General features: G+C 42.1%; 1 protein-coding gene across 1 annotated transcript in view; it reads left to right on the top strand.

The window, feature by feature from the left end:
- Positions 1-1,089: 1,089 nt before the first annotated feature.
- wnt4 (wingless-type MMTV integration site family, member 4) overlaps positions 1,090-18,299 on the top strand; it is a 42,888-nt gene continuing 25,678 nt past the window's right edge. Inside the window, exon 1 of the mRNA XM_061785891.1 lies at positions 1,090-1,683. Coding sequence (XP_061641875.1) covers positions 1,607-1,683 — 77 coding nt within the window. The 5' untranslated portion in view covers positions 1,090-1,606. The remainder of the gene's footprint in view (positions 1,684-18,299) is intronic.

Here is an 18,299-nt window from a genome sequence, read left to right as displayed (position 1 = left end):
AATAAACATTTTTTCCATAGAAATTGGCATTTGGACATTGATCATTTTGACCCACGGACTTGACACATCAGTCAAAATGAGCCCCCATCTGGCACCCTTCATAAAAAGTGGCACTAAAAACTCAAAGTAGTCTTCAAATAAAGTTGTTCAAAACGTGTTTATTATTTTAGGTAATTAATATCACTCTGATCAATTTCCAAGTGTCCATTTTTAGATTTACACATTTAGATTTGTATGAAGATTTTAAATTTAGATTAAGATTTGACAGTAAGAATTACATGTAACTTTTAGATTTAATATTTAGATTTAGCATTGAATTTAACACTAAGATTTAAACTTCATATTTAACATTTATATTTTACAGTTAGATTGAAATGTAACATTATTTTGACTTGAATCGTAGATTTAGATTGATCAATAATATTAAACATTTGGATTTAGACTGGAATTTAACATTTAGATTTAGATTTCAAATTGTTTTTCTATTTAACTATACACTTGTGTTTAGATTGAGAAGTGGCATTTACATTTAACATTTAATTTTTAGGTGTAACTTTATTCATCGGAATGAACTATTTAATGTATCTCTAAGTTGACAAATGCTGTTGTTGTTATTATTATGACAAGTCTCTTCTCCATCAAGCTGTTCTTCCTCACCCGGATCACGGTGCTAATAGCTGCAACGCATGATGACTGTGTTGACTGAGCCGTTAACATCACTCAATAGTGTCATGTTATTTGGGATTTGCTGGGTTCGAACGCGGACATATTGCAGCCGCGCTTTAAATAGCCTGTCGACCGCAGAAAATTGGGTTGAGTGTGTGACAGGGAGCGTGAGCTGCAGCCAAGAAGTGGTTTGAGGAGTGTGCGTATTTGAAAGCGAGCGTGTTTATGTGAGTGTTGGAGAGGAGTGGGGATAGCTGGGGAGGGCATTAGTGAATGGCTGTGCTATTGCATCCTCCCAAGAGACATCTAAAACACATAGTGCCGTCTACGCACACACAGTGGCTGATGAAGCCGCCTCCCTCATCTCCCCCCCCCCCCTAAAACTCCCATCTCGATCCGCCATACCTCCACATCCTCGCACCGCCCCTCGACTCAAGTCAGCGTACACGCTCTCTTCTCTTGCAGACGCGCCGACAGACCGAAGTGTTCGTGTGTGTGTGTGTGTGTGTGTGTGCGCGCGCGTGTGTGTTGTGCGCGTGTGTCGTGGGTCCATTGCGTTCAGGGGCCCGATGACAGGACAGCCCGGCGTTTGTAAAACACCATCGGAACTCTTCCACGTATGATTGTCCCTTACGCGTGCTCTCCCAGGGGGGGGTTAAGGTTCAAGCAAAGTTTGACTGTTTTTTGAGAACATCACATATCCTCCCGTGTCGCACAAGGATAGCCGGACGGCAGAATTTGGCGGTCGCGCTGCGAAGCTGCGCGCCTGTGCGGCCGTGGCCGAAAGGCTGGATGCGAATGCGATGGATTAGCAGCAGCCTGCTCCCAACTGTTTCCCTTGATTGCCCTCCCCCCCCCCACCTCCACCACCCCCCTCGCCGTTTATCCATCCCGGGATTATTTCCACTATCGACGACCTTCTCCTTCCCACCGAGCTGAGATGACAGAGGAGTGTGTGTTGCGGTGTGTGCTGATGCTCTGCTGTGTGCTCCTCTCGGCCAATGCCAGCAACTGGCTGTAAGTTCAAGTCCAATTTTCTTATTTCTAGCCAAAGACATACACGCTGGATCACTTCACCTTTCTCCTTGATCGGTTTCTCATCGTTCATCTTCCTTTTCCATCTTCCCTCCACCCTTCGGGGTTCGCCCGGCTTCATTATTAAACCGCGCGCACACACACGCACACACTTACACACGGTTACACACACACGCGCAAAGACGCAACGGACTTCGTAACTCATTAAAGTTCCTCCATGTACTCTCCTGCAAAAACAACAACAACAAAAAAAATAACTAGTGAAATGTCAACTACGATGAATACGTGCCGTTTTATTATATTATTATTATTTCATATATTTAAACAATTGGCTGTATAGACAAATGGGTAACAGGTCTCTTGCATCACCCCAATAACTCTCGTCAAAGAGAATGTTATCGGACTTAAATGATGAAGACGCAGTAGAGAGACGACATATAATTAAATCCACAAATCTTGAAGGTCGTGTGAACGGCGGAAAGAGCACTTCTTCACTTTTTGGGATTCCAGCCAGCGAGACGGACTTTGATGTGAGTGGAAGATGTGCTTTAAGATTCATTTTTCAGAACGTGGGGAGACACGTCTTGCAAAATGATCTGTCTTTAGCATTCATCATTGTCTGTAATAATTACAGTGATGCAAAATCACTTGAAATAATGCCGTGGGAGACAAAGCCAACAGTTTAGACATTTTGCAAATGGACACAAATCGTGCACAAAAAAAAAATAATAATAAGATGTGCATTGTAGTTTACATTCATATGCGTTGCTACAAGTTGAGCAGCGTGCACAAACTGGCCGGCCGGCTCGCAAGTGTGTGCCTGCTCTCCCTGCACTCCGTGGGAAGTGGATGGAATATGTTAGGTGGCTTTCTTGCATTCCTCCACACAGGCTTCGCTCCATTTTTGCGCCCTTACCTTCCAACACATTCACGAGTGCATGGCGTCGATCATATAGGCAGGACCCTTTCATTTAATCCCACAAAAATGCCCCAGCGTGTCAGTATTTTTTATTTTTTTATTTGATTTGTCTACATGGGCAATGATAATGATACCGATGGTTCCCAAATACACTTTTAGAACATGTTACCGCAGGATAACCCGTAATTTGCAATTAATTATTCCCAGTTTGTTAGTTCTCTTGAAAGCGTGTGCGCTTTACCCTAAATTTAGGTTGACATGAAGATGAGACTTTACACTGTATAGACATTTACTCTAAGAAGAAGCCATGCGAAAGCTTTGCCAAACACCTTGAACTCCGTCATTGAGTGCAGAGTAATTGTGCTGTTTGTGACCGAAGGCGTGGTGACAGCAGGCATGCACAGGCAGGTTTGCGGAGCTGCCGGTCTGCTCAGTGGGATTACTCCGCTGCGATGGCTGCGTGGACTGTACACGCCGAAGCTTCACTTTCACCTCCGCACTCAGCAGCAGGTACAAGGGGGCGACATACGAAGTTTAGAACGGTGCGCAATGAAGTAGTCTTGCGCAGTGGCGTAAGGTGTCGCATTCGATTGTTTTATATTAATGGCCTAGAAGAAGTCTCACGTTTTTTTTTTGTAATATATATGTATATATACTGTGGGTACGGAAAGTATTCAGACCCCCTTAAAGTTTTCAGTCTTTGTTATATTGCAGCCATTTGCTAAAATCATTTAAGTTCATTTTTATTAACTCATTAATGTACATACAGCACCCTATATTGACAGAAACAAATGCAATTTTTGCAGATTTATTAAAAAGGAAAAACTGAAATATCACACAGCACAAGTATTCAGACCCTTTGCTCTGACACTCATATTTAACTCAGGTGCTATCCATTTCTTCTGATCATCCTTGAGATGGTGCTACACCTTTATTGGAGTCCAGCTGTGTTTGATTATACGGATTGGACTTGATTAGGAAAACTACACACCTGTCCATATAAGACCTTACAGGTCACAGTGCATGTCAGAGCAAATGAGAATCATGAGGTCAAAGGAACTGCCTGAAGAGCTCAGAGACAGAATTGTGGCAAGGTACAGATCTGCCCAAGGTTACAAAACAAATTCTGCTGCACTTAAAGTCCCTAAGAGCAGATTGGCCTCCATAATCCTTAAATGGAAGACGTTTGGGACGACCAGAACCCTTCCTAAAGCTGGCCGTCCAGCCTATCTGAGCAATCGGGGAGAAGAGCCTTGGTGAGAGAGGTAAAGAAGAACCCAAAAATCACTGTGGCTGAGCTCCAGAGATGCAGTCGGGAGATGGGAGAAAGTTCTAGAAAGTCAACCATCACTGCAGCCTTCCACCAGTCGGGGCTTTATGGCAGAGTGGCCCGACGGAAGCCTCTTCTCAGTGCAAGACACATGAAAGCCTGCATGGAGTTTGCTAAAAAAAAAAAAAAAAAAAAAAAAAAAAACACCTGAAGGACTCCAAGATGGTGAGAAATAAAATTCTCAGGTCTGATGAGACTAAGATAGAACTTTTGGGCCTTAACTCTATGTGTATGTGTGGAGAAAACCAGGCACTGCTCATCCCATGTCCAATACAGTCCCAACAGGGAAGCATGGTGGTGGCAGAATCATACTGTTGGGGTGTTTGTCAGCTGCAGGGACAGGACGACTGGTTGGAATCGAAGGAAAGATGAATGCGGCCAAGTACAGGGATATCCTGGACGAAAACCTTCTCCAGAGTGGTCAGGACCTCAGACTGGGCCGAAGGTTTACCTTCCAACAAGACAATGACCCGAAGCACACAGCTAAAATAACGACGGAGTGGCTTCAGAACAACTCCGTGACTGTTCTTGAATGGCCCAGCCAGAGCCCTGACCTAAACCCAATTGAGCATCTCTGGAGAGACCTGAAAATAGCTGTTCACCAATGTTCACCATCACACCTGAAAGAACTGGAGAGGATCTGCAAGGAGAAATGGCAGAGGATCCCCAAATCCAGGTGTGAAAAACATCATTCCCAAAAAGACTCATGGCTGTATTAGCTCAAATCGGTGCTTTTACTAAATACTGAGCAAAGGGTTTGAATACTTATGGCTGTGTGATATTTCAGTTTTTCTTTTTTTAATAAATCTGCAAAAATTTCAATAATTCAATTTTTTCTGTCAATATAGGGTCCTGTGTGTACATTAATGAGGAAAAAAATGAACTTAAATGATTTTAGCAAATGGCTGCAATATAACAAAGAGTGAAAAATTTAAGCAGCTCTGACTACTTTCCATACCCACTGAACATATATATCCATCCATCCATTTTCTTTACCGCTTATCCTCACTAGGGTCGCAGGCTGCAGGAGCCTATCCTAGCTATCTTCGGGCGAGAGGTGGGGTACACCCTGAACCGGTCGCCAGCCAATCGCAGGGCACATAGAAACAAACAACCATTCACACTCACATTCACACCGACGGGCTATTTAAGGTCTTCAATCAACCTGCCACGCATGTTTTTGGGATGTGGGAGGAAATCAGAGTGTCTGGAGAAAACCCACGGCGGCACGGGGAGAACATGCAAACTCCACACAGGCGGGGCCGGGATTTGAACCCCGGTCCCCAGAACTGTGAGGCAGATGTGTTAACCAGTTGTTCACCGTGTATGTGTATATCTATATCTCTCTCTCTCGCTCTCTCTCTCTCTATATATATGTATCTATATATAAAGACATTTGGGTTTCAAATGAAAAGATGAATGTGAGAAAAATGTAGAATTCCAGCTTTTATTTCATGGTATTTACTGTACATCTAAACAACTCAAGATAGATCACCTTTTGTTTGAAGCCACCAACTTTGGCCAATTTGACTTCACCAGACTGTTGCATTATTTATTTGAAATGCTTTTCCAGACCTTGACTGCAGCCTCTGTTGAAGTTCTTTGTTGTGTTGGCAGTTTTGGGTCATTGTCTTGTTGCATGATGCAGGTCCTCCAGCAAGACAAACACCCAAAGCACACATCCAAAAGCACACAAGCAAAAAAAAAGGACTGTTTTAAAATAGCTACCAATGAGTCCTGATCTCAATCCATTTGAAAATCTTTGGGGGAAGCTGAAATCTGCCATTGGTTAAAAAGAACCCTGCAAATGTTCAAGAGCTCGAACAACTTGCAAAGGAAGAGTGGGAGAAAATACCACTTGAGAAGTACAAAAAGCTTACAGATGGACACAAGAAACGTTTGGACGGCGTCATTGCTGCCAAAGGGTGTGCAAGCAAATATTTAGGGGGGGTGCCAATATTGCCGGACATGCTGTTTTCTGTTTGGTTTTTTTCTTTGAAATTACAATATAGTTGAAAATAAATGTTTTTTTTCTTTGTTAAAATACTTTGGACCTCCAATCAAAATATCCTGATGATATAAGAACATTTCCATTTATTTCTGAAGATCTTATACAGGTTATGCAAAAAATGAAGGGGTGGCAATAATGATGAGCATGACTGTATTTGGAGGCTACAACAAGCGAACATATCTATGATTTTTACACATTTTGCAGCATCCAAGTTGAGATTCTTCAATTTCATGCAACTTCCTCTTCCATCTACACTATTGTAGAACAAGCAGCACGAGTCACGCTGCGTGACAACCGGACCTACAAGAAAGGGGTGCCGGCCGCTTTCATCCAATAATCTGATCAGTTCAGTCTACCTCAATCTGGAGTTCAAGAGAGCGACTGAAACAGTCCTGAGAACTGTTTATTTTGCCGCCATATTTGCACAGGTTCCTACAGAAACATGCACCTGTTGGTCTTTGAAAAGTCATAGGGGAATAAGAAATATCGTACATGCTAACCATAAGCAACAGAAGTTGTACAGAGGTCAGAGGGGGCCTTGATACAGGTGAGAGAATCTAGTTAATAAAAACGCACTTTTCCTTCTCTGAAACATGGATTAAGAATTAATCATGTACTTAGCGTGTTTGCCTCACAGTTTTGAGGTTCTGCTTTTGAATCCTTGAGCTCCCCTGTGCAGACTTTGCATATTCTGCAGAGGTTTTCTGAGGGTACTCTGGCTTCCTCTCACGTCCCAAAGAAATGTTGGGTTTATTGAAGACTCCAAATTGTCCAAACAGTATGTGTGATTGTAAGTGTGAAGTTGTATATGTGCCCTGCGATTGGCTGGCAACCAGTTCAGGGCGTACCCCGTCTGTCGCCCAATGTCTGCTGGGATAGGCTCCAGCTGACTCATGACCCTAATTAGGATAAGAAGGATAGAAAAAGGATAGAGGGGTGGAATTTGAATGATGTTACATTTACCACTGTCGGTGACGGAGTTTGCTACATTCAGACCTAATGCAGGATAACCCTGTTTAGTTGTAAGAAAAGCTTCCTGAGTATATTATTATATATTTAGTAATAATAATGAACTGTATTTGCATGGTGAATTTTGAGAGACCATGATGTTAAACATTTTGAAATGTGGCTGAATCATTTAATATCCAGTCAATTTCTGCAAACTATAGTTACTAGATACTAGATTATTTCAACATGTTTTTAGTTTACAGTAATGGTGTCATTAAATTGGGGCGGTTTACCTAATGTTGTGGTTGGTGAGTCTATTTTCTGTAACTACCAGATGGTTGACTTCCTCTCTCATTTTAAGAACTATCAGGATGCAAAGTAGAGTTTATTAACATATTAACAATATCTTCAAAAAGGGTGCTTGATATAAAGCTAAAGGCAGTCATCATATCATTTGTTGAATTGAGAGAACAAAAGAACCAATTCTTACTTAAGTCCTTTGGAAAAGAACTGGCACCCTCAATGCGTGCTTCTGTATGTGTCTGTGGATACATTGTTTCTTTATTTTCATGAATAAAAGTTTTAATATTGGCACACACTTAGTAATTAACACTTAATCTAACCGTGTATGTGTCTGTGTGTGCATGGGGTTTGCGCTGGAATTCTGAGAATGTACTGGCAGGAGCCATCACTCAAAAATGTTGTGATTTACTATAGAAGAAATTCACGTGTTATTACAGTAGAGGTGTAAATGTTAGGTGGACCCAGCTTAGTGCAGGTAACAGCTGTGTTGAAAAAGAATTTGGACCTGTGGTGCTTCATTTCAAGCAACGCAGAGCAGTAAAGGAATCTTCAAGCCATAAACAACTGCTTTTCAGGGCAAAGAAACATTTTTGGGATAGAGAGTGAAAACAATATCCTGCCCCTAAAGGTCTCAATTCATACAGAGAGCAAAACAAACCCTGTGGGGGCTCATAGGTGCTGTTATAGGTCACAGTAGGGATGTCCCGATCACATTTTTTTTTGCACCCGAATCCGAGTCTATGATTTTAAGTTTCTGCCGATAGCGAGTCCCCATCTGATACCTTGGCATTGCACAAAAAAAAAAAAAGAGTGTGCATCCAAATTTCGAAATTCTTTTTATTTATTTTTTTTTGCTCTAAATTAAGATTTTTGTCATTTTTTTTGGAGCTGAAACTCCTTATTTGAGTAACAGGAAAGAAAGTAACAGCGAATAATATTAGTCAATACATGACATACAGAATATCCATATTACATTTATCCAAAGAGAATGTTAACACTAAGCACATTACCCTAAAAAATATGCATTATGAATAATAATAATTTATTTTCATGTAATGGTATGGGGCAGTTATAGAAAAAAAATTCTCCTCTGGGGATGCCAATGGCCCATAAAAGCTTTATCATGGTATGGGGATTCCTCTGTTTGAGCATATTAATGGTAAACAACACAATTGCATAATTATAGTGTGTGTCTTAAATATCGCCTAATGCAACCAAGTGGGCCACAAGCTTGCTTGTCACAAAATAATTCACACTCGTTAAACTTCTATTTGAAGTTAAGTCGTTTGAAAGCGTCACAATTGCTAACCCAGGGGTGTCAAACCCATTTTAGTTTGCGGGCCACATTCACCCCAATGTTATCTCACGTGGGTCAGACAAGTATACCCGCGGCCTTATATGCTACAAATTATGAAAGCTCTAATTAAAAAAAAAATTAAAAATAATTCAACTACATTTGGGAAAATATTCACATTTATTGATTATTATATTGTTGCAAATGTTATTTCAAATCATATGAGCAATCTCAAATGTCATAACAGAGATAACTGGAATTTCAACAATATTATGAATTAGTGTTTTCATTGACACATGCAAGTTACAGATCACAATAGATCTATAAACTGTATACGTACTTTTTATAAAACCTTGAATAAAATCTTGAAAGGTTCAACTGACTCATCACACCTTACAAACTAATGTGGGAACGATTCAGAATGAGGGTGCAGTTGTCCTCCTGCCTTGGAAATGTATATAGGCAGATTGACGGAGTGAAACTAAAACAAAATGAAGCAAAGTTAATGCATTAGCTATGTCTATTAATGACATACATATCCGTCAGTCAGTGCAAAAGTGAAACTTAAATTAGATGCTTATTTAATAGTTACCGTGTAGCTTGCCATAAAAAGCTGAAAAGACAAACAATGAATCTATATTTCAGCTTTTTCCTGTCAGGGGGTCGTTGCTACAACGAGTCACTCACATGATTTGTATGTCTGATGTAATGCAACCATTTTTATCCGGCTTTAATAAACCCATGTCCCAATGAACTTCACAAACTCATTTTTAACTATGTGTGGACATTTGCACATAAAATTACAGAACAAACAATACATGATATGATATATAGCTACCCGGTATCTATCTATCTATCTACACAGAGGGAACGGAAAGTATTCAGACCCCCTTAAACTTTTCACTCTTTGTTATATTGCAGTCATTTTGTAAAATCATTTAAGTTAATTTTTTTTTCCTCATTAATGTACACACAGCACCACATATTGACAAAAAAAATGGAATTGTTGATATTTTTGCAGATTTATAAAAAAAGGAAAACTGAAATATCACACAGCCATAAGTATTCAGAACCTCTGCTCAGTATTTAGTAGAAGCACCCTTTTGAGCTAATACAGCCATGAGTCTTTTGGGGAATGATGCAACAAATTTTTCACACCTGGATTTGGGAATCCTCTGCCATTCCTTCTTGCAGATCCTCTCCAGTTCTGTCGGGTTGGATGGTGAACGTTGGTGGACAGCCATTTTCAGGTCTCTCCAGAGATGCTCAATTGGGTTTAAGTCAGGGCTCTGGCTGGGCCATTCAAGAACAGTCACGGAGTTGTTCTGAAGCCACTCCTTCGGTATTTTAGCTGTGTGCTTAGGGTCGTCTTGTTGGAAGGTGAACCTTCCTTCCCAGTCTGAGGTCCTCAGCACTCTGGAGAATGTTTTCGTCCAGGATATCCCTGTACTTGGCCACATTCATCTTTCCTACAATTGCAACCAGTCGTCCTGTCCCTGCAGCTGAAAAGCACCCCCACAGAATGATGCTGCCACCACCATGCTTTCATGTGCCTTGCACTAAGGAGAGGCTTCCATCGGGCCATTGTGCCATAAAGCTGTTACTGGTGGAGGGCTGCCGTGATGGTTGACTTTCTAGAACTTTCTCCCATCTCCCGACTGCCTCTCTGGAGCTCAGCCACAGTAATCTTTGGGTTCTTCTTTACCTCTCTCACCAAGGCTCTTCACCCCCGATTGCTCAGTTTGGCCGGACGGCCAGCTCTAGGAAGGGTTCTGGTCGTCCCAAACGTCTTCAATTTAAGGATTACGGAGGCCACTGTGCTCTTAGAAACCTTAAGTGCAGCAGAAATTTTTTTGTAACCTTGGCCAGATCTGTACCTTGCCACAATTCTCTCTCTGAGCTCTTCAGGCAGTTCCTTTGACCTCATGATTCTCATTTGCTCTGACATGCACTGTGAGCCATAGGGTCTTTTATAAACAGGTGTGTGGCTTTCCTAATCAAGCCCAATCAGTATAATCAAACACAGCTGGATTCCAATAAAGGTGAAGCACCATCTCAAGGATGCTCAGAAGAAATGGACAGCAGATCTTTGTACCTATGGATTATTTTGTCACTTTGTGACATTTAAAATATCAGAAAATAAATCAAACTTATATTTTTCACCCGTTCTTAATCGGAGTTGAGGAGTGTGATTTTTTTGGGACATCCCTAGTTATAGGTACATTCCTTCATTCATTCATTTTCTGGACCCCTCTTATCTTCACTGGGGTTGCAGGCATGTTGAAGCCTATCCCAGCTATCTTTGGGCGAGAAGAGGGGTACACCCTGAACTGGTCGCCAGCCAATCGCAGAAACCCCTATGGGTAATTTAGAGTCTTCAATAAACCTACTATGCATGTTTTTGGGATATGGGAGGAAACTGTACCCGGAGAAAACCCACAAAGGCAAGGGGAGAACATGCAAACGCCACACAGGTGGGGCCGGGATTTGAACCCCGGTCCTCAGAACTGTGAGGCCAATGTGCAAACCAGTTGTCTACCGTGCAGTTATAGGTACAGTATATGAGAAAAGTAAAAAAATAAATTCATAAAAAAAATAATACTGTATCATAATTATCTTAAATAAATAATTTGACGGTTGTTTATTTTATCCAAGTGCACTTGACTAAAAGATGGCCTACACAGATTATTTTACAAGCACTGCACCTATTCATTGTGGCTTGTATTGCACAGTGGATGTAAAAAGCCACAGCCCTGTCATGAATGCCTGTTTTTTGTTATATGAAAAAAGATAAGTAACCAAGATAAATTCTTTCAAAACCTTTTCAACATTTTCAGATCTATAACCCGTACAACTCAAATGATAAAATAAATCTTTTTGAGAGGGAAAAAACTGAGAATGTGATTGCACACCATTCTTAGAGCTTACAGTAACAGAAAGATCTCATTGTTCAAAGGTAATAGTCAGGAGAAATGTGCAAAAGAATTTCCCAGGCTTTAAGCATGGTGGACAACTGGTTAGCACATCTGCCTCACAGTTCTGAAGACCCGGGTTCAAATCCGGCCTCGCCTGTGTGGAGTTTGCATGCTCTCCCCGTGCCTGCGTGGGTTTTCTCCGGGGACTCCGGTTTCCTCCCACATCCCAAAAACATGCCTGGTAAGTTAAATGAAGACTCTAAATTGCCCATAGGCATGAATGTGAATGGGAATGGTTGTTTGTTTATATGTGCCCTGCGATTGGCTGGTGACCAGTTCAGGGTGTACCCTGCCTCTGGCCCAAAGATAGCTGGGATGGGCTCCATCATGCCCGCGACCCTAGAGAGGATTAGCGAGACGGAAAGTGAATGAATGAATGTCAGTTTAATACATTTTAATCAATAAATTCATGAAACTGATGTACCTGTTCTAATTAAGTAAATTCAAAGGATTTTTTTTTCAGTGATGTGCCGATTCCCATTTAACATTAGTTTGAATGTGATTGGTTTATTATGAACAAAACCACATCCACAGTTATAAGATGGTATATTATACATATATATATACATATATATATATATATATCCATCCATCCATCCATTTTCTGAGCCGCTTCTCCTCACTAGTTCAGGATGTACCCCGCCTCTCGCCCGAAGATAGCTGGGATAGGCTCCCTTGTGAGGAGAAAGCGGTACAGAAAATGGATGGAGATAGATAGATAGATAGATAGATAGATAGATAGATAGATAGCTATGATCGTGACTATGATACAAATATGCCCCTTAATGTCCTACTAGTAGCATGGAGGTGTTTTACATATCACTGTTGGCTCAAATGTGTGTGTGAGCACTCAAGCACGTCCGGTATAACCATGGTAAGGTGCTAAAGAGATGGGAGGGTAACCAGAGAAAGCAGAGACCTTGGCAGTACATGCTGGCGCCTCACACTTTGTTCACATTCACATGACTGCAATGAGGTTACGAACATGTTATTTCAAGCCCTCTTGTCACCACTGTGTGTGCAATTATCATGGCACACTTGAATCAGCAAGGGAATCGCTCAGGATGACCAGATTAGGACTAGGATTAGTTGAGGGCAGATCGGACTGACAGGGAAGGAGCGGGCGGCCTCACTGAAAGATGAGATACAATTGTGGCACTCCACAGAGAAGTGCGCGAGACTTTCAGGAGACATAACACACCCTCTGGTGGCGACGTAGGAGGGCTAATGCTCTCCGACGACAATGGCTGTGAAGAGCCAACTGTGGCACCATTCCATCTGTTGAATGCTGGCGAGCAGATACTAGAAATCTTAAAATGTGACTTTCACTGAGATTATAGGGGGAAAAAAGGGCAGCAGTCCCTGTTTTTGAACTGTAAGTCATTCTACCCGCTGCGTGAGTTCACAGCGGGTAGAATGAACATCCTTGCCGGTGTTTACATCCCCTCCAGACTAACACAAACGCTAACGTTGGCGGAACAAGACAACGAACTCGAAAAAAAAGCACCCAGATTCACCCCTCATTATTTTTGCGGTCTTTAACAAAATAAAACTAAACCACAAAATCCCTAAGAACAAGCAGCACATTGACTGTCCCACCAGGTAAAACAACATTCTAGACCACTGCTACACCACACTAAATGAAGCATACCGTGATATGCTCCTTGCAGCTCTCGGCTCGTCTGATCACTGCTTAATTCACTTAATAACAACATACAGGCACAAACCTAAATGTGCGAAGCCTGTGGTGAAAACACGAAAGTGGACCAATAAAGCAAAGATGGAACTTCAAAACTGTTTTGACTGCACAAAGTGGACTTTCTTTGAAACTTCAACTGGCAGCCTGGATTAATACACGAACAGTGTCACATCCTATATGAGTTTCTGTGAAGATGTGTGTGTGTACCAACAAACAGATTTCACACGTTCAACAATAACAACAAGCCGTGGTTCATTGCCAAACTTCAGGAACTGTTCCAGGCTACAGAGGACGCCTATTGAAGTGGGGACCGAGCCCTGTACAATCGCGCTAAAAAACAGCTGACAAAAGATACTAACATTGGAAAGAGAAATTATGCAGAAGAGCTGGAAAATCAGTTTACTGCTAATGACTCTAAGTCAGTCAGGTGAAGATTACAATTACTGGTGGAGAACAATAAAGGACCGGCTGACGACTTGAACACCTACTGCAGTTTTAAAAAAGGACACTTTTCACTGGTGTTTGCAGATGACACCACAGTCATCAGCCTCATCAAAGACGGTGAGGATTCTGCGTATCAAAAGGAAGTGAAGCAGCTAGAGCTTTGGTGCGGCCAACACAACCTGGAGCTGAACACGGTCAAGACTTTAAGAGATGATCTTGGACTTCAGGAAGAATCCTTCGCCACAGCTGCCCCTCATGCTGTCCAACTGCCCTGTGTCAACCATCGAGACCTTCAAGTTCCTGGGAATTACCTGAAGGAGCTGAAGTGGGAGACCAACATCAACTACATCCTCAAAAAGGCGCAGCAGAGGATGTTATTCCTGCGGCTTATGAGCAACACACAACAAATAAAATATATCCATGACGCAATAAAATGATGACGGACGCAAAAAGCTCTTTGATTGTGCGTCCGCTGACGCACATAATTGCAACGTGTGCAAGGTTCAAATTAAGCGGTCTCGCATTGCAGTTTCTCGGTCAAAATTTGCATTTTACGCATCAGAAAATACATTGAAAAGCAAAACTGCAAACCAGGTTTACTGGGGAGACAGTCGGGGAGACGTGCTTACGTCACGATGCGTAGATGCAGAAGTGAAGCATTTGACTCAGAAGCGCCAAGACAGTGGTTGCAGAAGAGAGAGAGAAAAAAAGACATGGCGAAAGTGTCTTCGCATTTCATGGTGAAATGCAAGGCAAGCACCCGTACTTTGTAACACAGACCTTTCTCTCTGCCAATTATGACGCCGCGTTACGGGACCCAAGATGGAGGTGAAGCGCAAATCGGTGAGATCAACATTAGTCTACTTTACGAACATAACGTTATCGCTGCAGGCTGCGGAGTCTATCCATCCACGGGTGTGCTGGAGCCGATCCCAGCTAACTCTGGTACACCCTGAGCTGGTCGCCAGCCAATCGCAAAACAAAGGTTTTGAAGAAACAGAACCTCTAAAATGGTTCAGTTGAGATTGGTTAAATCAAACTACGTAAAATTGTTTGAGACTTCAATGTTGTGTCAAGATGCCAAAAAGAAAAGGGGAAACTCAAACTATATTTTTCTTAAGTTCAGCACTTTATTTGAACAGATAACTTCCTCTTTTTATTTACTTGCTCTTATTGTGAAATGCAGCCCTACTTTTATTTTGTAAATGAGAGAACGCTACACAGTTGAGCTCATATGTTTGATTACCAGGGCAGAATTATTTATTATGCTCTATTATCATTATATCAGTGGCATAAAAAAAACAGCCACGATACTATCGTTTATCTTTAAAGCTTTGGGTAAATATATTGTTCTTAACACATAATATAATGATAGAGAGCAACCGCAATGGCTAACACAAAAATATTGTACAAACAGTATAAAAGATTAAAGATTAAAGGGTAACAACTGTAATAAAAATCTGCAATATAGCGGAACCGTGAATCAAGAGCTGCGATGTGGAGGAGGATTACCGTATCTGTATTCCGTGATGATAAATTGCGTGGACTGATTGTTTCAGACAGTGGACCAGCTCTACACCCTCGGCAGGGTCCTCGAGGGTGCATGGGAGTTCTCCCAACCAGTCTACATGTGTTTTGTGGACTTGGAGAAGGCGTTCGACCGTGTCCCTCGGGGAGTCCTGTGGAGAGTGCTTCGGGAGTATGGGGTACCGAACCCCCTGATACGGGCTGTTCGGTCCGTGTACGACCGGAGTCAGAGTTTGGTCCGCATATCCGGCAGTAAGTCGGACTTGTTCCCGGTTGGACTCCGCCAAGGCTGCCCTTTGTCGCCGATTATGTTCATAACTTTTATGGACAGAATTTCTAGGCGCAGCCGAGGCGTAGAGGGGGTCCGGTTTGGTGGCCTCAGTATGGCATCTCTGCTTTTTGCAGATGATGGGGTTCTGTTGGCTTCATCAAGCCGTGACCTCCAACTCTCATTGGAGCAGTTCGCAGCCGAGTGTGAAGCGGCTGGGATGAGAATCAGCACCTCCAAATCTGAGACCATGGTCCTCAGTCGGAAAAGGGTCGCATGCCCTCTCCAGGTCGGGGATGAGATCCTGCCCCAAGTGGAGGAGTTCAAGTATCTTGGGGTCTTGTTCACGAGTGAGGGAAGAATGGAACGGGAGATCGACAGGCGGATCGGTGCAGCGTCTGCAGTGATGCGGACTTTGTATCGGTCCGTTGTGGTAAAGAAGGAGCTAAGCCGAAAGGCGAAGCTCTCAATTTACCGGTCGATCTTCGGATACAAGATCCCGGATACAAGCGGCCGAAATTAGTTTCCTCCGCAGGGTGTCCGGGCTCTCCCTTAGAGATGGGGTGAGAAGCTCGGTCATCCGGGAGGATCTCAGAGTAGAGCCGCTGCTCCTCCGCATTGAGAGGAGCCAGATGAGGTGGCTGGGGCATCTGATTCGGATGCCTCCCGGACGCCTCCCTGGTGAGGAGTTCCGGGGACGTCCCACCGGGAGGAGACCCCGGGGACGACCCAGGACACACTGGAGAGACTACGTCCTTCGGCTGGCCTGGGAACGTCTTGGGATCCCCCTGGAAGAGCTGGATGAAGTGGCTGGGGAGAGGAAAAGCTACTGCCCCCGCGACCCGACCCGGATAAGCGGTAGAAAATGGATGGATGGATGGATGGATGATTGTTCCAGTGGTGGGACTCATGGTTTCCATGACATGTGCATCCCAGGACTTACCTAGTCTTAAATCTAAAATTACCATAATTTCTCATGTATAATGCGCATTCCCCCCCCCCCAAAAAAAATTGCCAACTGTCAATACTGCACATTATACATGGGTCTAGGGGAAAATGAAAACAACTTTCCCATTTTATAAATCTATGCCGCCATCTAGAGGTTATGAAAAAGGTGTAGCCTACACTTTCATTCCAATATGACAGATGATACTGTATATACAATTGTGCTCATAAGTTTACATACACTTGCAGAATTTGTGAAATATATATATATATATATATATATTTTTTTTTTTTTTTTTTAAACATGACTGAAAAACAACCATCATTAATTTCTTTATGGTTATGTTTTGTTTAATGCTAATGCTTTTATGAAATGCTTGACAGTTTAATGTGAATCCCATTAAAATAAAATTACATGTATTTCACCTAGACCTTCATGTTTTCTTTAACGAATTGTACCCATCTTACAACTGTGTTTTCTCATTTACTTAAAAGTAGGGCTGTGAATTTCAAAATAAGAGCAAGTAAATAAAGTTGTTCAAATAAAGTGCTTAACTTCAAAATAAAGTGCTTAACTTCAAAATAATTTGAAAAAATACTTCATGTTTTGATCATATGGGTAGTAAAATCATGCAATTTAAAAATGCATTATACATAAGTAGAAGGGTTTTCCAGAATTTTGAGGTCAACATTGGGGGTGCGTATTATACATGGGTGCGCATTATACATGAGAAATTACGGTACATAGTCTTAAATCTAAATTATATATATAGGGCAGCACGGTGAGAAACTGGTTAGAGCGTCTGCCTCACAGTTCTGAAGACCGGGGTTCAATCCCCGTCCTGCCTGTGTGGAGTTTGCATGTTCTCCCCGTGCCTGCGTGGGTTTTCTCCGGGCACTCCGGTTTCCTCCCACATCCCAAACACATGCATGGTAGGTTGATTGACAACTCTAAATTGCCCGTAGGTGTGACTGTGAGTGTGAATGGTTGTTTGTTTGTATGTGCCCTGCGATTGGCTGGCAACCAGTACAGAGTGTACCCCGCCTCCTGCCTGATGATAGCTGGGATAGGCTCCAGCACGCCCGCGACCCTAGTGAGGAGAAGCGGCTCAGAAAATGGCTGGATGGATGGAGATATATATATATATATATATATATATATATATATATTTTACAAAATGTAGATTTAAACTAAATGTGCCTCAATAGCGAACCGTGGAGAGTTTCTGTCACAAAAATGCACAAGCGCAGTCAATGGATGGGGGCTATCATTACCAATAGCTCCTCAACAAATATCCACACTTTCTCCTTTATTTGAGACTTCTTATTGTTTTTATTATATTAACTACAGCGGCCAGAATACAGCGGAATCTTATTACGCAACACCGGGATTATTAACACAAAACTTAAAGTGTTCACTTATTTCGAGAAAAAAAGTCTTTACATAATTTTATTCATTTTTTGGTTGGAGAATTACAGCTTAAAAGGGTTGTATTTTTGGTATTTACAGTATATTCAAGGGGACAAACCTTTAACAAGAGGAGTGATATATTGCACTTTGGTATATTGTCTATAGCAAACAGGTGAGTGTGAAGTGACCCTAGAGTCGCTGCTTTTATAAAATGAGGAAATGGTCCTGATATAGATAAAATACAACGGATATTGTGTGTTTTGTGTTTGTTTTAGGGTTACATGCTATAAAAAAAAACTGTTATTTTGCTTAAGTGTATGAGGTTGCAACCGTGGCATACAGGCATAGTGAGGGTTGCCAGGGCTTGTGGCGAGGTCAGTTTGGCATTTGGCATGAGTCCCGTATTGGGCTTTTTCACCTTTTTGGGCCACCATCATCCTTGCCCATGTTCAGCAATGTGAAAGTGAGTCAAAACAAGTGGGGTTATCTACAATTAACATCAGGTTTCGTTGTGGCATAGCAAG

The sequence above is a fragment of the Phyllopteryx taeniolatus genome, chromosome 9, assembly GCF_024500385.1.
Source record: "Phyllopteryx taeniolatus isolate TA_2022b chromosome 9, UOR_Ptae_1.2, whole genome shotgun sequence".
Taxonomy (NCBI): Eukaryota; Metazoa; Chordata; class Actinopteri; order Syngnathiformes; family Syngnathidae; genus Phyllopteryx; species Phyllopteryx taeniolatus.
Note: the sequence above shows the minus strand (reverse complement) of the source record. Positions and strands in the feature narration are given on the sequence as shown.